General features: G+C 41.2%; 1 protein-coding gene across 2 annotated transcripts in view; it reads right to left on the reverse strand.

Moving 5' to 3' along the window:
* Positions 1-1,488: 1,488 nt before the first annotated feature.
* The window catches only part of ATP6V1A (ATPase H+ transporting V1 subunit A), a 30,297-nt gene continuing 13,360 nt past the window's right edge, over positions 1,489-18,425 (reverse strand). For both annotated transcript variants that reach the window (XM_044449765.1, XM_044449766.1), the window contains exons 6-15: positions 17,261-17,412; positions 15,252-15,414; positions 13,948-14,056; positions 12,505-12,627; positions 12,288-12,402; positions 11,352-11,415; positions 8,122-8,325; positions 5,974-6,068; positions 4,389-4,560; positions 1,489-3,527 (exon numbers count right to left, since the gene is read on the reverse strand). In XM_044449765.1, the coding sequence (XP_044305700.1) occupies positions 3,435-3,527; positions 4,389-4,560; positions 5,974-6,068; positions 8,122-8,325; positions 11,352-11,415; positions 12,288-12,402; positions 12,505-12,627; positions 13,948-14,056; positions 15,252-15,414; positions 17,261-17,412 (1,290 nt within the window). In that variant the 3' untranslated portion in view covers positions 1,489-3,434. The remainder of the gene's footprint in view (positions 3,528-4,388; positions 4,561-5,973; positions 6,069-8,121; positions 8,326-11,351; positions 11,416-12,287; positions 12,403-12,504; positions 12,628-13,947; positions 14,057-15,251; positions 15,415-17,260; positions 17,413-18,425) is intronic.

The following is an 18,425-nucleotide window of genomic DNA, read 5'->3' on the forward strand; positions in this document are numbered from 1 at the left end:
CCATTGCTGCCATAAGTCCAAGGAACCGGGGCACCCACTGCATCATTGTCCTGGGCTCAATCTGGAGTTGTGAAGCTAAACCGACCAGCACTGTTGCCATGTCTGCTGGAAGATCCGCCTGTGCCATCATGGATTCTAGTTTCACTCCAATATAAATGATTGACTAGGAGGGAAGAAGCACAGATTTCTTGATTTTCTGGGTGCACAGTCCCAGTCTCTCCAAAAACTCACATGTGTCCCAGATGGAACCCAAGAGATCTTCCCAGGATGGGGAAGACCTGGATTCCCTGTAGCCAGAGGTGGGTGCACACCATGACCATGCATTTGGTGAAAACCCAGGGCGCTGTGGAGGCCAAACTGGAACACAGAAATCTGAAAAGTGCTGGGCCCAATTTGGAACCAGAGAAAATGCCAGCAGTCCTGAGAAATGGTAACATGAACATATGCATCTCTTAGACTGACTGAGGTGAACCTGTCCCAAAGGGAAGTGTCAAATTCTGCACAATATCCACTCTTCATAATGGAGAGAATCCATTGATCCAATGTTCTGGCTTCCCATGTGGGAAGGTAGGTGGCAAGGTTACCTTTGAACCATACCGGCACTGCTGCAGGGGGCTGGTTCAGTACAGCAGTCAATGGCAGCACCTCTCAGTGGTCAGCTTTTCTTTTGAGAATGCTGGAACTGAGAGGTGGCACTCCTTTGGTGTGGCTGGGCAGGTTGCTGCTGGTGTGTGGGCTGGTGGTATTGGCCCCAAGGCCACTTAGGTGTTTAACCCTAACCTTTGCCATAGCCTTGTCTTGCGGGATGCTATCCAGTTTCTCATGCATCCAAGCCCTTGCTGTCAAAGGGCATCTCTGCAATCCTGAACTGAGCCTCCTGTGATAGGCTCACTGCCTGGAGCCAGTCATGTAGCCAGATTGCCACCACACTGGCAAGAGCCCTGTAGTCACAGTCAATGTGGCAGAGGCCAGTCTTGATTTGCTTCCTGGACAGTCTGAAGACCTGCAATACGCTAGCCAAATTGTGATGATCCTACTCTCACAGGAAGACCTGATAGCGCCCCATGGTGGCCTCGTAGTTGGAGATGTGGAGGCCCAGTCCCACTGCTGCTTAGACCCACTTAACCACAGTGTCTGAACAGTGTCCCTCCTATATATACAGGGAAGAGGGGCAGGGCTCCTGCCAGAACCAGTTTAGCTAGGAAAATCTTCCCAAGAGGCCCTGTGTAGACACAGAGCCCACATGTGTGATCCACAGAGACCATGAAGAAGAGGGCTGATTTTAGTATCCAGAAAGTTTACCTCTGCTATGACTGGAACACCCATTCATCCAGGTTAAGTGGGGGTGAGAGAGAACAGTCATCCTTGTATGATTCCCCCACCCCACCCCATATGTAATTTCAATTTCCATCTCAAGGTCCTCTCAATAATTTTGTCAGGGAGGTGAAATAAAGTAGTACATCAATAAATTAAGAAAGGACAGAAATATCATATTCTAAATACACTTTTTATTCTCAGTCACATGAACAACTGTAGACAACTTTCAGCAACAGCTTTAATGCATTATACAAAATTCTCCCACTTCCCTGCCGTCTCATTCCTTCAACTTTTTGATGAACTGAAAAGTTTGCAGTAGCACAGTAAACATCAGTTTTTCTAACACTGAAACACACAAAAAACCAAGGAAACCAATATATATACACACATATGTAAGAAACTGAACTGGCTTGTGTTGGGTAGGAATAGCACAATAAATAGGCATGTTATTATATTTCTTTTGAAAATTGTACAGCTTTCTCTTTAAAGTAGTTAGGTATGTTAGCTAGACAAGAAATACTATAACATAATACAGTTATTAGGGATTTCAGCAAATGAGTGGTTTACACTAATCATTCATACACTACTGTTCATGAACACAGCACAATGAAAACAAAACACTCTACAAAACTGATGAGAATTTAAGGTGCATTTCTATTTTTTTACTTGCATTATTTGAAGTCAGTTGAAACCTGGGCGAAGAAAAAACAGTATCTTGCAGCTGGGTTTCAGATCTACACTGATCTAGAATTACACTGGAAACAGCAGTGTTAATGACCCTGTGGCTAAAACAACCCCACTGCAAACATACTCAGCTGGAAGAATTTGGAGCCTTTACACTTGGTTACAGTTCATTATAAAGAACAAGGGTGGCAACAGCAAGTACCATCATTCTGCAGTCTTGTTGCCAGGATTTCTGTTGTGCACACTAGTGAAATTTGCAGTCCAACGATATAACAGAATTATAACTCTATAATTTTATTTATATAACAGAATATATAAATAAATTCTTTAATTATAATTGCTCTGAGTGGGGTTTTTTGCTTGGGTGTCTTGTTTTGCACCAGTTGTGCAATGGTGTTCATTAGTAAAAACTATTATTGTCCTCACTATTGAAATTCCAATTATTCAGGAACAGCAACTGATTTATCTGATATAAGGAAATGTCTCCACCCATTGGAAGTTGATTCAGAAAGATCTCCTGCAAGTCCGAGGCAACATTAAGAGGGCATTCCTTTCAGCTCTGTTAAAAGGAAAGCTTTGGATATCGATACTCTCTTCTCTATAAACAAGAAATGTTACTGGGCTGTTTCATAGGATTTTAATTTTTATTATGGTATAACAACCAAAGAACAAAAAGTTTATAGGAAGTAGGAGAGGTGACTGTATACTTGGTCCACAGTTTGTCAACGCAATGCATAAAGACAAATCATCAAACTACATGGACAGATGTTTCTGAATTTACACCTTGAAGAGGAGGGGGCAGAGTTATTCCTATAGCCAGCAGTAGAAATTCATGGCTTTTGATATCTAAACAAAGGTGTAATTCCTACACTAAGAATAGATATATGCAAAGGAATGCCCAACAGCAACCTCTTTGTCCAATAATTCCAACCCTACAGATCTTCAGTTCTTTTGATGAAATGGGGAAGAAAGTATTGAAGGAGTAGCATAGCAAAGTAATTTAATTACAGTTTTGGTTTTTCATGCTGGCAATAGCAGCATTAAAGTACAATAAATAAATCCCTGAAGCATTAGAACTACTCAAATACATGGCCCTGAACCAGGAAAACGTGTTCAACTGCCCTTATGCCATCAGTACACAACAGCATGTGTTTTTCCTCCAGAATCCATAGTCCCACCACTTCGATTTCTTCTAGACAGAGAAGGTCAAATCTGATGGAGGAGACTCCAAGCCTTACAGGAACCTTCACAAAACCTGCTCTACACACTTAAGCTCAGATTTACACACACACAGTGCTAACAAACTAAATAGGAATGTTTTAAAAGATAAAAGTAATGTTCAGGAAATTGTACATTTTATCTTTTATCATTGGAAAAGCAAGAAATGTAAAATGAGAAACACACGCCAGTGGTGCTCCAGGAAGAATCATCCTCTAGTCTTCCAAGCTGCGGAATGCATTCTGCATGTCTTCAAACAGCTGGGCATAGTCTGCTTTGATCTTTGCTTCTCCATCTTTCACCGGGTCCTGACATTTAAATAAAATGTGGTATAGATTTTTTTAAACAAATGCACTCATTCCTAGAAGTGTGTTCTGCCCACTTAAGCAGATATCAAGAAGTATTTTAAGACTTTCTTTCTGCTTCTAGTGAAGAAAACACACAGGTCAAAATGCAAGAGTTACCATCTTCCAGCAAAATGGAGAAAGTAGCTAAAACAGATTTTTTCCCTCTTCCTGTATGTACCCAAAAGCTGTTCTGGGAGGTTGGGGACCCTCTAGAGTGGACTAAATGGGCATACACATGGCTGCTGGGAGGAGGGGAAGTCCGATTACAGAGAGAGAAGTCTGATCATGTGACAATGAACCCTGCTATACTGCTGAGGACTTCAGCAAAATGTATTGCAAATGATATTGTGAACAGACTGCAATTCGGTCCACATCAGAGTTGGACTAATCATTGGTCTCAAATTTGTAGTATAATTCCATGGAGTGGGGGGAGACATAAAAGTGAGTGAGATCACTCACTTTTATGAGTTTGAGTGAGTGAGATCACTCCTGTGATAGTCAAGCTTTGCTCCGTGTTTCCCTTAGGTATTATCAAAGTGGAAGAAGAGTTATCTGAGATAATTTTGTCTTATTTTTATGGTTCAGGTCAAATGACCACATAAAACACTTAAAGAACAAGAAATGGTTGGCATCTGCTTGATGAGATCACATCTATTAATTGGAAAAAACAGCATAGGCCAAACTGGGAAGAGCTGTTTAAAATATAATAATCAAATTAAGAGGAAGTTAGTCAAAATCTTGAGTTGTTTTCCTCACATGAAAAAGTACCTAGGATAGAGGACGGGAGTATTTAGCTGTTGCTTTGTTATAACCTTAACATACCTTGAATTTCATTGAGGTGAGTCGATAGAGAATCTCACTCATGTTTTCTCTGATAATGGACCAAGTAATTTTATTGTCACTTTGTGCGGTGGTCTCAACTGCTCGACGTGCCATATCATAGAATGCAATCATGTTTGTCAGTATACCAACTGTCTTATAAAACGGGCAAAACCTAGTGGAAACAACACAGCAGTCATCATCAGCTCAACAGATGCCTAGGAATCAACAGCTAAATTAATCTGAAAGTTATTTCTGCCTTAACTTTTTATTCCTAGACTTTCATCCCTCTGAGCATCATGGTGTTAAGCTATGAAAACACTTGTGGTTGACATATGTTCCTGTTCCATGCTCAAGAACCACCTCCACATATAAACCAAATGGCAGATGTATCACAGAATAGCAATTCTTCTGCTAGATATAAACATTTAAAAATGGTTGCAAAAAGGCATGTCAATGCAAGACAGTATGACACAAGCCTGTGGCAAAAGTAAAGAGTATGGGTGCAGAGTGCAGTTTCCACAGATTGCTGTCCATGCAGGGCTTCATTCAAATGCTAGAAGCATGTTTCTAGCTTTTATGGCAGCTGAGTCAGAGGACAGAAGGAAAAAAATCTGGTTAAGAGATACACTTCAGTGCCCCACAAAGAGGAGGAGGGGAACTCAGAATTTGGCAATTTCAAGGTTACCTAGTGAAGTTTCTCAGGCAGAGAATGAGACTTCACCTGCTTTGGAAGGGGAGGAAGGGTTTTCAGGATGGGAGGAGGGCAGATGTGAAACCTAGTCCAAGACCCAGGAAGGAAGTGATGGGAGAAACAACTGCCCAGTTAAAGGGTCTCTGGTGCTCCTGCCCATCTTGCCCTCGAACAGCAACAGCCACCCAGAGGGTGGAGCCAGAAGCTTCACTGAAAGGGAGGGACTGAAAGGGAAGATTCCAGTTTGAAGTCAGCTCTTTACTTCTCCCTCAACTTTGGCAGAAGGTTGTTTAGCATTCATCATGTTGTGCAATCTGTAAAGTTTCAGTAAAAGAATTGTATTCCAAGAGACTGTCTTCAGTTTGATAACCAGAAGGAAAGAGAGATGGGACCAGATCATGCAGAAGCTACTAGACTGAAGCCACCACAAAAGGGATTTGAGTCCCAAAAAGACAGACACCAGGCAGTCCCCTCCCATTGTGTTCATAAGCTGTTAACGTTGCAAGATCAGTTGAAGAGCTTGAGATGCTGTTTCTCTAAGACACAAAGCCCATGAAAGCACTAGCATGCTCCAGAGACAGTGCATGGAAAATGAGCTATCAGGTGGGAGGTCTCATTACCTGAAGTAACAGTGCACACAGTTTTACCTGTTCCAGTAATACATCCACGTTATCAATAATTACTCTGAGGTGTTGCAAGTTGACTTGTGGGTTATTTTTGTCCGGAAGATTACAAAACCACAACCCTGAAGCTGCCCCACTTGTCTCCCAGCTCAAACCTGCTCTCTTCAGTTTGCAGGTGCCGGTGCAGAGTGCTGCATCAGATTAAAATCTGTCCCCAAGCTGTCAATGAGAACAGTTTCCCATGGAGGAAGCCAACCCACCCACTGCATACCTGTCATAGGGGGTATAGCCATTCTGTTGCAGGAAATCATCCTTAATGAGTTTGGCAACTTCCAGTGTGATTTTGTCTGTTTCTGCCAAGGAAGCCTAAATGGAAAGAGACCTGTTAGGATGCTGGCGACATACAAGAATGTGAGGGGGTGTCACACAGAGGTGGGTAGAGACCTGTTCTCCCCTGCAGTGGAGGGCAGGACATGGTCCAATGGAGCAAAGCTCAGGGATGCAGGGTTCAATCTGGATGCCAGGAAGTACTTTTTGATGGTTAGGACCCCTAGGGCATGGAATGGGCTTCCATGGGAGGTGGTTGAAGCCCCAACCGTGAGGGTGTTTAAGGATAGGCTGGACATGCACATGGTGGGCATGTCGTGAGCAGAGCTGGCTGGAGCTGCGGGTCAGACTAGATGGCCTAGGAGACCTTCTGACTCACTCTGTTTCTATGTCTGCTACTTTCTTTTTCTTTTCTTTTATTTTTTATACTGCCCAATAGCCAAGGCTCTCTGGACAGTTAACACAAGTTAAAAACACAAACAAAAATTAACATAAAAATAAAACCACAGCAATTGCAACTGAATCAACATAGAGGCAAGTATATCGTTCAATAGTAAATAAGATCCCTTGTTTGGATATCTGTGTTCTCCTTTTCCCAGTTGTTCTAGGTTCTGAGAAATCTCAAACCTCCAGGCAGTAATCCATTATTTACTGCCTATCATTAAGGGTTTACTTCCATCTTGAAAGTCAAAGGAAATAAATCCCTTTTGACTAGGTTCATATTACTCATAAGTTACAGCACTTTGAAGATGTATTTACCCCCCCTTTGACTTTTCCACATTTTTTTGTTATAGACTATAATTTAAATGGATTTAATTGGCATTGTTACTACTCAAGGCACACAAGTTTGGTGAAGAGTAAAGAAACAGTATCATGATTACCAAGAAGTTACCAACTCTGGGATAATGTACAGAAATACTAATCAAGTGTAGGTTATTTTTAAAAATCCACATTATGAACATCCACTGCAACACTGTTGAATCCATTTTACAAAATGGAAAGAACATTGCTCAACCCTGATTCTGCCTAGAGAAGGCTGTTCACCAGCATGAGTCAGACACGTGAGGAAAAAGCCAGTGGTAAATCTAGGGAGCTGAGAGAACAATGCTGAGATGGGAGAAACTGTCCATGGGACAACTATTGCCTGGAGACTTGATAAAACTGGCTTTACAGAAGAGCGGTGAAAAGAAAGCCATTGCTGAACCAAACCAACATCTGAGCCTTGCAAAAAGGCATGTAAAAGTGGGAAATGGTTCTCTGGCCTGCTGCAACTAAAGCAGAACTTTTGAGTCTTGCTGCAAAATACTATGTGATGCAAACTGCCCATGAACACACCACTTTCATGATGAAGCGTGATGGTAGCAAAACCATATTGAGGGGTTGCTCTTCCTCAGCAGGGACCAGGGAAGTGGTCTGGATTGATGACAAGATGAATGGACAGGGCAATTCTAGAGAACCACCTGCCTCAGTCTACAAGGGACCTGGGACTGGGGTGGAAGTCTGCCAGACTTCACTCTGAGTGTGGCAAAACTTGAAAGTTGTTGTTCATAAACAGTCCCCTTCCAAACTCATGGAGCTGGAGCAATATTGCCAGGAAGGAAGGCTATCACCGCAGGATCCAGATATGTAATGCCAATAAAGATCTACCCAAAATGACTCATATCTGAAATTGCTGCAAAAGTTCTTCCTACCATGTATTGACTCAAGGGTGAAAATTCATGCAACTAACAATTGTCAGTTTTTGTTTAACTCTTGTGTCACAATTAAAATATTTTGCACCTTCACAGTGCTAAGTATCTCGTGAATCTCAAGTGTTAACAATGCCACTTAACTCAATTTCAATTCCAGGCTGTAACAAAATGTGGAAAAGTCAAAGCAGGGGAGGATTTAATACTTCTGCTATCACTATCAGTGGTTAAGTAGTACTAATTAGTGGTACTAATATACTTTCAATAATTCCTTGCCAAACCCATTAGCAAGGCACCAATTCAGCTCTGTACTCACTCTTTTAGAAGCTTATTGGCAGCCTGTACCAAGCAGTGATAAGAGAAAGGACAAATAGCTTCAAAGTGTCTCTTTCGGCTTCACTCACCTTCCCCACTAGCTGTACAATCTCTGCAAGATCTTCCTCTTCCTGTAGAATCTCCTTAGCTTTAGTTCTCAAGGGAACAAACTCTGGGAAATGCTTGTCATAATACTCATCCAAAGCACGTGTGTACTTGCTATAGCTGATCAGCCAATTCACAGATGGGAAGTGTTTACGTTGAGCAAGCTTCTTATCCAAGCCCCAGAATACCTGCCAAAAGACCCCCAGACAGAACCAGTTTGGCCATAAGTATTATTGATTGCTTCTGCAGAATTAACTAATGTAACCACAGTACAGCGTGACACTACACTAGATGCCTTCACATCTGCATTCCAACCATCCTCCAAATACATGTTTGCATGCATGGGGTTATTTGCTTTGAATTTCACAACCAACCTGTATGGCAGGTTAAGGTGACGGGGGTAACTTGACTAAGAAAGTTTCACAACTGAAGAGAAATATAGGACTTTAACATCTGATGTCCCGTATAGTCTGGTTGCTAGTTCATGCATTGGTAACCTTACGTTTCAATAACTATAAAAGCATTTATGGAGGGCTATACTAGTGCCTGGTCCTGAAGCTGCAGCTGAAGAAGTAAGTGCCAGCCACTGCACTGAATGGATTGCCTGGCTACCATGCATTACAATGGTGTTGAAGCAATTGCACTGGCTAGTTATTAGCTACAGCATTTTCAAGGACAGGTTAGCTCAGAATCAGGTTCCTTGGTGGATTCCCTTCCACAACAAAGACTTGTGGAATCATTAAAATCAGCAGAGGAGGCCTTGCATCCTGCAAATAGTCACTCCACAGCACTCTGGAAGCAGGTCTTTTCTGTGAGAGCATCCACTTTAAAGAATGTCTTCTCCTTGTATCCAGGATGACAGGGCATATTTTAGGCATTAATTATGAGTGGGAGACTCAAAAACCCCATGAATTTCTTTATCAAAAATCATGTATTTATTTTTACATGTTCAACTTCAGTAACCTTCAAAGTACTCTCTATTTGATAGAATACAGCTATAGAGACATTTTTTTCCACAGCTCAAAACCGGTTCTGAACTCACTGATTTTGATGCCTTTTAGTGTTTCTGCTGTTTTTTGTTTCACCTCTTCCACACTGGCAAAACGTTTCCCTTTGAGAACTTTTTCATCCAGGGAAACAAAGTCACACAGAGTGAGATCAGGAGAATAGCAGGGTGGTCAAAAATTGCTGAACACTCAGCTGAACAAAGTTTCACAGTCACAGGTTGTTCATGCAAATCAGCCATCATGAAATAGGCAAACGTGTTGAAAGAGTCTCCAAAAAAACCTCTCTGAAGCTGAATGCAGCCTCTCACAACCACCCAGCTGGGTACACTGATGAAGATGGGTTTCTGGAACACTTACCTAGTGGGGAAAGCTTGTACTGCCAGGGGCCCACCCTGCAGGAGGTAATTCTTGGTTTTTTGGGTCCCCACTCGTAAAGGCCCAACTCTTTATCTCAGCATTCTTCTACTGATTATGCTGTCCAGTTTATTACTTAATTATAGCATTGTGGGTACTTGGCTGTAGCACAGTGCTCTTTAATACAATGCCTTTTAAGACTTTGTGTTTTTATATATGCTAAGCAGTACATATAACTCTTAAATAAATAAATTAGCATAGGTAAGTGACTCAAACGTGTGTGGTGGACCACTGATCGGGTTTCTTATTTATGCAGTTCAAATATTTGGAACCAAAGGACCATAAAGAACAGTGCTAAAATATGCCCTAATTGAAACTCAACTGGTATACTGTGGTCCACTGCAGTTAAAATCAAACTAACCTGATATATCCTAAGTGCTTTTAGTTCCACTTTGGAACTGCCACCTGCGCCCTCCTGCGAGGTCAGCACCAATCAGGTATCCCGCAGGCAAGTATACAAAGCTGTATGCATGCAGCCAGAACCACAGCTCAAAGACTGGACAGTCAACCAGCTGCAGTGGCAGAATGCTGATTAGATAGGCCTTTGGTCTGATTAGTAGGGATCTTATATTAACTTGAGGAGTTGCATAAAGAGACATTAAATATAGCCATGGTTGAATTTAAAACAAAAGGGAGATGAAACAAAATGATTTAAGGAATCATTTATGAAGCATACAAATTTGGGAAACAGAAATTTGAGAAAGCAGACTATTAAAATACTTGCTCAGCAGCTGTAGGTTCATTAGGTTCGTAGAAGTTCATTAGGTCATGAAGAACTAATCTTATAGGAATTTATATGGAGCAACATGTAATGGCCATAATTTTATACATCATTTCTTGTTGTAAAAAAAATGACTGGACTAATATGGCCTGTAGAGCTTCTTCATGGATTTCTCCAGGGGGCAGACCTCCAAACCCAATACCCAAGAATATTCACTCATCTCCAATCACAGACTGGAGTTAAGAGCCAGGAAGCAGATGGAATTTTGCTAGCTGAACTGGAACATTCTACCTGCTGACTCAGTTGGGGCCACTTCATCTGCAGTGTCCTTTCCTATATGGAGAGCATCACATGTGCAGCATCAGACACAAATGAGTGAGAAGTTTCCTCATTAGGGAAGCGATTGATGCTGGGATAAAATCATGCCCTGACTTCATTCAGCCCAGAGAAGGCTAGGAAGGAGGCATCCCCCCATTTACTTGCAGTAAAGATGTATCCCTGATCATATTAGAAGAAATATACCTGCATATTCTTTAAAAGGAATAAGATGTGTGGTTTCAGAAGCCAGGGAAAGTATAGGAAAAAGTTTTAAATATGAATTTACTTAAGTGGAAACATTGAAAACTGAACTATGATATTCAGACTGAATTTGCTTAACACAGAACATACTTCTAGAAATAAACAGAAAGACCGCAATTAATAGCCTAAATGGACTGCTTTGGAAGATTTATCCCAAACTCATGGGTGTTCCATAGTCCTCTTTGTGCAGCCATCTTTAAAATGCATTATGCTTGTTCCAAACTGCTATCTTCAAGAGGAGCCAGTCCAGGAACCCATTTTGACAAAGATTCTTGAAAGGTTGGCACCGTAATATGAAATACCCTCAGTGTCACTGACTCGACTCACAAGGGTGCACACCAGCAGTCTCAGTTCTCGATTGGCCAGAATATGTCTGGAAAAATCATGCACTGGACAAACCCTAGTCCTTCTTCAGATCCTCATCACTGGCTGGACTGACACATGCTTCAAATGGAAGTATGCATTCTTTTGAGAAGACAAAACCTCAAATTACCTGAACAATGCCCAGAGTAGCAGAAGTAACTGGGTCAGAGAAGTCACCACCAGGAGGAGATACACTGAATAGGGATGGAAAAGAGAGGGGTAGGGAACACATGAACAGCAGCAACACCTATATCCAAACAAGGGGAAACAGCAATTGTATGACTTTTCAATTCTAAGATATTCAACTGATAACAAAGTTCATCTCCTTCTGAAACAGAACAGAAAAAATACTGACTCCTTGATGAAATATTTTAAATCTTGTCTATATCATCAGTTGATGCCAGACAAACAATACCTGTCTACTGGAGTGGACAGGTATTCTTAGGCTATTCCACCCAACTGCATTTAATTTACTGTCACATGGGCATAGGAAGCTGTCTTATACCAAGTCAGACCATTGGTCCAACAGGCTCAGTGTTATCTACATGGACTGACAAGGACTTCAAAGGTTCCAGAGACTGAACCTGGGACTCTCTGTGTGCAGAGTTCTTGCTCTACTGCATAACGATGACTTTTCCTTTAAGAACATCTTACACAAGCTGCTAGGTTAAGAAGAGGACTACTCATCCAAATGCCAACAGACAGGATCTTCGGTGGGATATATATTCTGATTCAATCCTGTAGTTCTTAAGAAGGTGCCTGAGACACACTATAATTTCAAGAGACATCCAAAAATATGGAAAGGCAAAACTATGCAGGAGTAAAAAACTTGCTCACACACAGTGTTCCTCATTTAATCTTGCCTTATAATCCCTCTATACTTTTTAATGCTCTCTCAGGAACACTTTCATGCTCCCCATTTCCTTCTTTTGTATCACAGTGAGGACTAAGTTTCTAGTTTTACTTAGTCAAGGTTATTTTTTGTTTTTTGCACTTTGCGCAAATGTCAGCTCAAGTAGCAAATACGAGCTATGCAAAAAGAAAGGATTTTGCCATAAATACTCACGCTCCAACAATGCTGACACTTCCTTCCCTTTCTGGGTTACCTAAACACTTCACTCTGCCAGCCCGTTCATAGAAAGAGGCCAGACGAGCACCAAGATAGGCTGGATAACCGCTGTCTGCAAACATCAACAGAAGCTTAGTTGGCTTCACCATCTACAAGACAGCTCAGTGCTTTTGGACAAAACGTCCAAGATGCTCGGCAAGAAGGAGACACTTACCAGCAGGCATCTCAGCAAGGCGTCCTGAAATTTCTCGAAGGGCCTCTGCCCATCGGGATGTGGAGTCAGCCATCATACTGACATGATAGCCCATGTCACGGAAATACTCAGACAAAGTAATCCCTACAATAAACAGCAATTGCAAATCAGTGGCCACAGACTGCAGAGATTCTGGTCTATTAAGCTTGCTGAGAAACTTTTTAGAAACAATTCTAGACTTTTAGATCTGTAAAACAACAACAGTGTTAGGATAAAAGTTAGATCATTCCCCAGATTCTTTCCTCTCTGTCATTTTATAATACCTATTTATTTATTTAAAACATTTCTATGCCGCCCCCATCACAACAAAGCCTCGGGGCGGCTCACAACAAAAACAAACAAAAGCATATAAAAATTATACAATAAAAATATTAAAAACCGGTGCATCTTGGCTTAAATTTTTTTTGTTAAAAAACCTACATAATAAATTAACAATTAAAATAAGTTTTAAATAAAAAGGTCTTAGCCTGGCGCCGAAAAACAAATAACGATGGCACCAGGCAGACCTCTCTGGGGAGCGCATTCCATAGGTGGGGCGCCACCGCAGAGAAAGCCCTCCTCCAGGTACTCACCCTCCTAATATCATTCACAGAGGGTTCCCAGAGAAGGGCATGTGTTGCTGATCTTAAGGGGCGGGAGGGCATATATGGACGCAAGCGTTCCTTTAGATACCCAGGGCCCAAGCCATTGAGGGCTTTATAGGTCATAACCAACACCTTGAATTGTGTTGGATTTAGCCCAACACCTTTATAAACCATTATGCCTGGCGCTCACGGCACTGCTGATATTTACACCAGCATTTATAGTTTCATAAATAGAAACTTTAGTATTTTTACATGATTTAAAATAAATAGAAAAAGTAGTACTTTCTAGGATGAAGGGACTACAAAGGGAAAAGCAGTACGCTAGAATAACAAGGCTGCTTTCTTTTGGCACATGCAGCAGCAATAACAACAGACCTTCTCCAAGGTTCTTGATGCGTTTTGCATACACTCAAGATTTTGTGTAGTTCTACTTTTTTCTTATTAAACTGTTTTTGCTTGTTGTGTAGTTTAACAAAGGTGTGTTAGCGCATCTCTATAATACTGATGAAGTTGAGAGAATGTGGTTTAGCGGAAGGAGTCAACTCCTCAACTGCTTGCAGGCTTGAACAATTCTTCCAAAAGATAGGAGAAGTTAAGAGGAACTTGTGGCAGCATATTACTGCTGAGAAAACTGTAAAAGAATGCTGAAGGCACCACTATTACAGGCAGGCATTCTACCATTTTCCCTCTTCTGTTCTACATTAATGGCAAGACTTAAGGACTGAGTGCAAACAGAATGGCACATAACAGCAGCACATTCAACTAGAAGATGAAGAGACAAGCTTTAGCCCTATACAGCCACTGCTTCTTCCTCTCTTACCAGTGTAGATAGAAGCTTCTCTGGCAGCAACAGGCATGTTGGAAGTGTTTGCTACAAGAGCAGTTCTCTTCATAATGCTTTCTATCTTGCCATCAACTTCCATTGTGAGCTATAAAGACAAAAGGGAACTGCTCAAAGGAAACAGTATGCTTAACACAATGCATACTTCTGAAAAGAGGTAAAAGGACTTCAGTTACACTAACAATTCTAAATGGATTGCTTCAGAAGATTAATCCCAAACTCACGGATGCTCCATAGTCCTCTGTGCTCATGCATCTTTAAAAATGCATTGTGATTGTTCCAAAATGTTATCCTCAACAGGAGCCAATCCAGGAGCCCACTCTGACAGAGACCTTTGAAAGCACCCAAATATGAAATAACCTCAGCATCACAAAGGTGCACAGCAGCAGGCTCAACTCGGTTGCTACTTTGCTGGTTGAACATTGCTAAAAATCATTTTGACCATCACACAGTAACACTGACCTTAGAAGGTAACACGTGTGGATAACTCTACAATGAGGGTTGAAATGTGGAGACTGAAGGCAATATATATGTGTGGATAACTCTACAATGAGGGTTTAATTCTAAACTCACAAGCATTCTTATAAGAACAGAGTGGATTTCATACTGCCAACTCTGAAGTCTTACAAAATATTTATATATAATGACCTCTTCCATATAGCTAGCTATTGCCACATTTCCAACTGATGAAGCAACATGGCTTTTTGTTTGCAAAGCATTCCAAAGTCATTTTGGCAGTGTATACCAAAATGTGGCAATATTAAATGTAGCAATGTTCTGTTCACCTTCTGCACTGGCTTTAAAGAAAAACGAAGGGGTTGGGGTGGGGGGAAGTTAACACCTAAAGTCCAGATATGGCTAAGATCAAAGGAAAATCACTCCTCAACTTAGATCATCCTGCAGAGTAGGCCAAGTGAACAGTGGTAAATCCAGCAATAAATAAGTGAGCAGGCCAATCCAGCAATAAAGTTATGTAGTGACAATCCTCATCTTTAGAGCTTTAAATCAGACTGTGCGCTAAAACTGAAATCCATTTCAGTTGTTACTTTTATAGAGCACAAAATTTTATAAGGCCTATTCAATTAACTTTACATTTTGTTTAATATAAGGCAAGCAACTGCACTAGATTAGCATCCAAATGGTTCTGAGCATCACAAACATTTTCTGGAAATTGTTCCAATTGAACATTTTCTGAGAAATGCATACAGTTCTTTAGACCAAACCATATCATGGCAGCAAGACCTTACTCTGAATTTCATTTGAACATGATATTCAATACAGACCTCTGGGAAGTCTCTGAGCACTTCAGACATTTCATTTCCTCGTTCCCCACAGCCTACATAGATGATAACATCACTGTTGGAATATTTTGACAGAGACTGAGAAATCACAGTCTTTCCACAACCAAAAGCCCCAGGGATAGCTGTTGTACCTCCTTGAACACACCTAGATGAAAAAGGCAGGGTGGAAATGCAAAGCCAGAAAAATGCAACAGACAGCTGGTAGAATGGAATCACTTTATTATGCTAACCACCCTTTCTGCGGGAAAAGTTTCTGTCTAGCTTTGTTAATAGTGTGTGTTAACTTTGAAAAAGACTTTAATTGAAACTTCTCAAACCATACATTTAAAAAATTAATTAATTAATTAATTAAACACATCATTATCTTTCCAGAACAATGAACTAAAACAGGGGGGATGTGTGAAAGGAAGGCTTTGGGCCCCTGCATTTCCTGTTGCAACAAGCCAAATAAAAGAGAAACCCATTTTCTATTGAGGATGGCAGGAAGAGCAGCTGTACACTCCTAGCCCTGTACCCTCTTCCCCCTAGCAGGGAAAGGTGGAAACAGAGTGAGAGGGATCCCATCATATTACCTGTCCTTCTCCACAGTGTTTCCCTCAGGCACAGGAAAATTTTACCTGCAGTGTGCCAGTAAAATTCCCAGAGAGATTAACACATCATACAAACATTTCCAGGTTCAGTCAAATGTCTCTAAGAGGGTGGAAGACTGCTAGGAGTAGGTATCTAACAGCAGGATGTTTTTCAGCCTCTTGATACCACAGGGCAATTCTGTTCAAATGGGGCATCTACAGAAGCAAAGACACCAATTCTGGGGAAAAGCTGATGTTCACAGTAATTACTTCATTCCTATATTTCACATCTCCATCAACAGAGGGTTATCCTGGATGGGTTATTTGCCAACCCGATCAGAAGTCAAGGCCATGCAATAGCAGAGGGGTTTTGTCCCTTCCTTTGGGAAGAAGATCTAAGTTAGGGGATCCTGCCTTGTCACTTTGGGGTACAAGCTAACAGACAGCTAGATGAAAAGACTAATTCCAGGAGCAGCCACAAAAATGTTTAACAGCACAGAAAGGAGAGGGCAGGAAAATTCCTTGGTCTTTTACTAAAGTCCTGGAAGCCAGGGCAACCTTAAAGGCAGTGAATTTACTACAGGTTGAGTCCAGTGTACCTTTCCACTATAGATGAGAAGCAACCTTTCTCTATCTGTGTAGGTGGGTTTCCCAGGCTTGCTCCAGAGCATTGCACTACCCAGATCTGAGGCAGAATGTGCTAGAACATCCTCCCACCAAAACCAGTATTGGCGGGAGCAAAGGTGTACAACTGAGCAACTTCAAAGAAAGAAGCAGTGGTCCAGGTGGCAAGCCACACACTTCTACCAGAAGTACTTATGAAGAATGCTGCAGAGGGATTTGCTCAGTGTTGTAAACCCTGAGGCCAGGAGTAGGCTCTGGGCCTCATATGTTAATGAGATCCTGGCTTTCATCTACTTTTCTAAAATGGTTTTGGATACTTCTTTGTTGTCAGATTACAGAATTTAGCCATGCACCTATGGTAAATTTTCAATACTGTGTACCAATCTGCTATTGATGGTCTTAGCAGAGTTTTGGCTTGGGTGAGGAGGGGAGGAAGGATATGGTAAAACTTTTCTGCACCCTGTGAAAAACAAAGAACAAGGTTACCAAAAAATGTGCACGCTTTCAAGATCTCCCCCTCAAGCAAGATGTTAACAAAATGGAGAAAGTGGGGAAGAAAAAATTGGTGACTTCAGTATAAAGTTACTCTTCTCCCTTGCTAGCAAATCTACTTTTCATAATATCTCAATGATGACATTGAGGAGATCTCAAAGCCTTGCACATTTTCGCGAGGTACAGATATTGCAAACTTATCACTACAGTGAGAATTTTTTCCCCCATCATACTGTATAGCATATTTGACGATTTCTACTGTAAAAGCAATGTGAGGGAAAAAATCTTATCACAGCTACTACTTACGGAAAGAGTGCATCAAGGACTCTCTGGCCAGTTAAAAGAGGATGATTGGCAGGTAATTTTTCTGTGACAGGGCGGACTTGCCGTACTGGCCACACCTGGACCATAGTAAATTTCTCTTTCGCTCCCTCAAATTCAAGCTCTAATACAACATCCTACAAGAGAGTAGCAAAAGCAAGGGTCATCAAACATAACCTGAGTTGTAGCGGCAAAAAGCCAATCAAACTAGAGCAAGACAAGTTTATATTAACTTTTATTGGTGGGTAAAGACAGCAGGGCAAAAGGAGCAAAGAGATTTGTCAATGGTTGTACCAAGCGATCATTGTAGATGATATGATATATTATTACAACAAACATTTATATCCCATCCTTCTGACAAGCACTCAGGATGGCTTACACAGTGTAAAATATTACAATTGTACAACAGTACAAATTGCATAAGGTTAGATCATTCAGAAATGAGCAGCGACATTTAAGTTACAGCATTTTAGCCCAGAGCAATGTCATAAGGAACAACCAGCTTCAACATAAAAGTGAGTCAAAGATTTAAGTAACACCAAAAACAAATAGCAAGGGAAGGAGGCAACAAACATGAATCAGACAGACTGATGTGCAGATCAAGGCAACGTTAACAGATGTATATACCAAGAAGCACCAGCACTGGTCCCCCAGTTCTGCAGGACTTTCCCCTGAATTACCCTTTAAGTTTCATCTTCTGAGCCCTGTCTTTTTCCTTTAAGATTTACCTATAAGATGACTATTTAAACAACTCTACTTGGTCAGAAATGCATGCATTTCAGTGGGACTCTGCTGGCTGTAGTGAGTCCCTTTGCATTTTCCTTCAAGAAAGATAGGAGTGCTTTAATAGGACAGGCCCTATTCCACCCCCTTCCTAAGAAACTATACATTCCTTTTCATAAAATTCTTTACCTGAGAGCAGTACTTCCAGAGCATGCATCACTACCTGAACGGGCACAATTGTCTACACTGAGGACAATTAATCCTGTCTTCCAATTCCAACTCTGGGAATTTCCCCATTATCAATAGGGAAATGTTCCCTCCAATGTAGTATTTATTTGTTTTATTTCTATACAAACCAACAGTCAAAACTCTCTGGGCAGTTCAGAACCATTTAAAAACACAAGATACAGAATAAAATACCCTACAT

This window comes from Varanus komodoensis, unplaced genomic scaffold (assembly GCF_004798865.1).
Source record: "Varanus komodoensis strain SLA01 unplaced genomic scaffold, ASM479886v1 scaffold60, whole genome shotgun sequence".
Taxonomy (NCBI): Eukaryota; Metazoa; Chordata; class Lepidosauria; order Squamata; family Varanidae; genus Varanus; species Varanus komodoensis.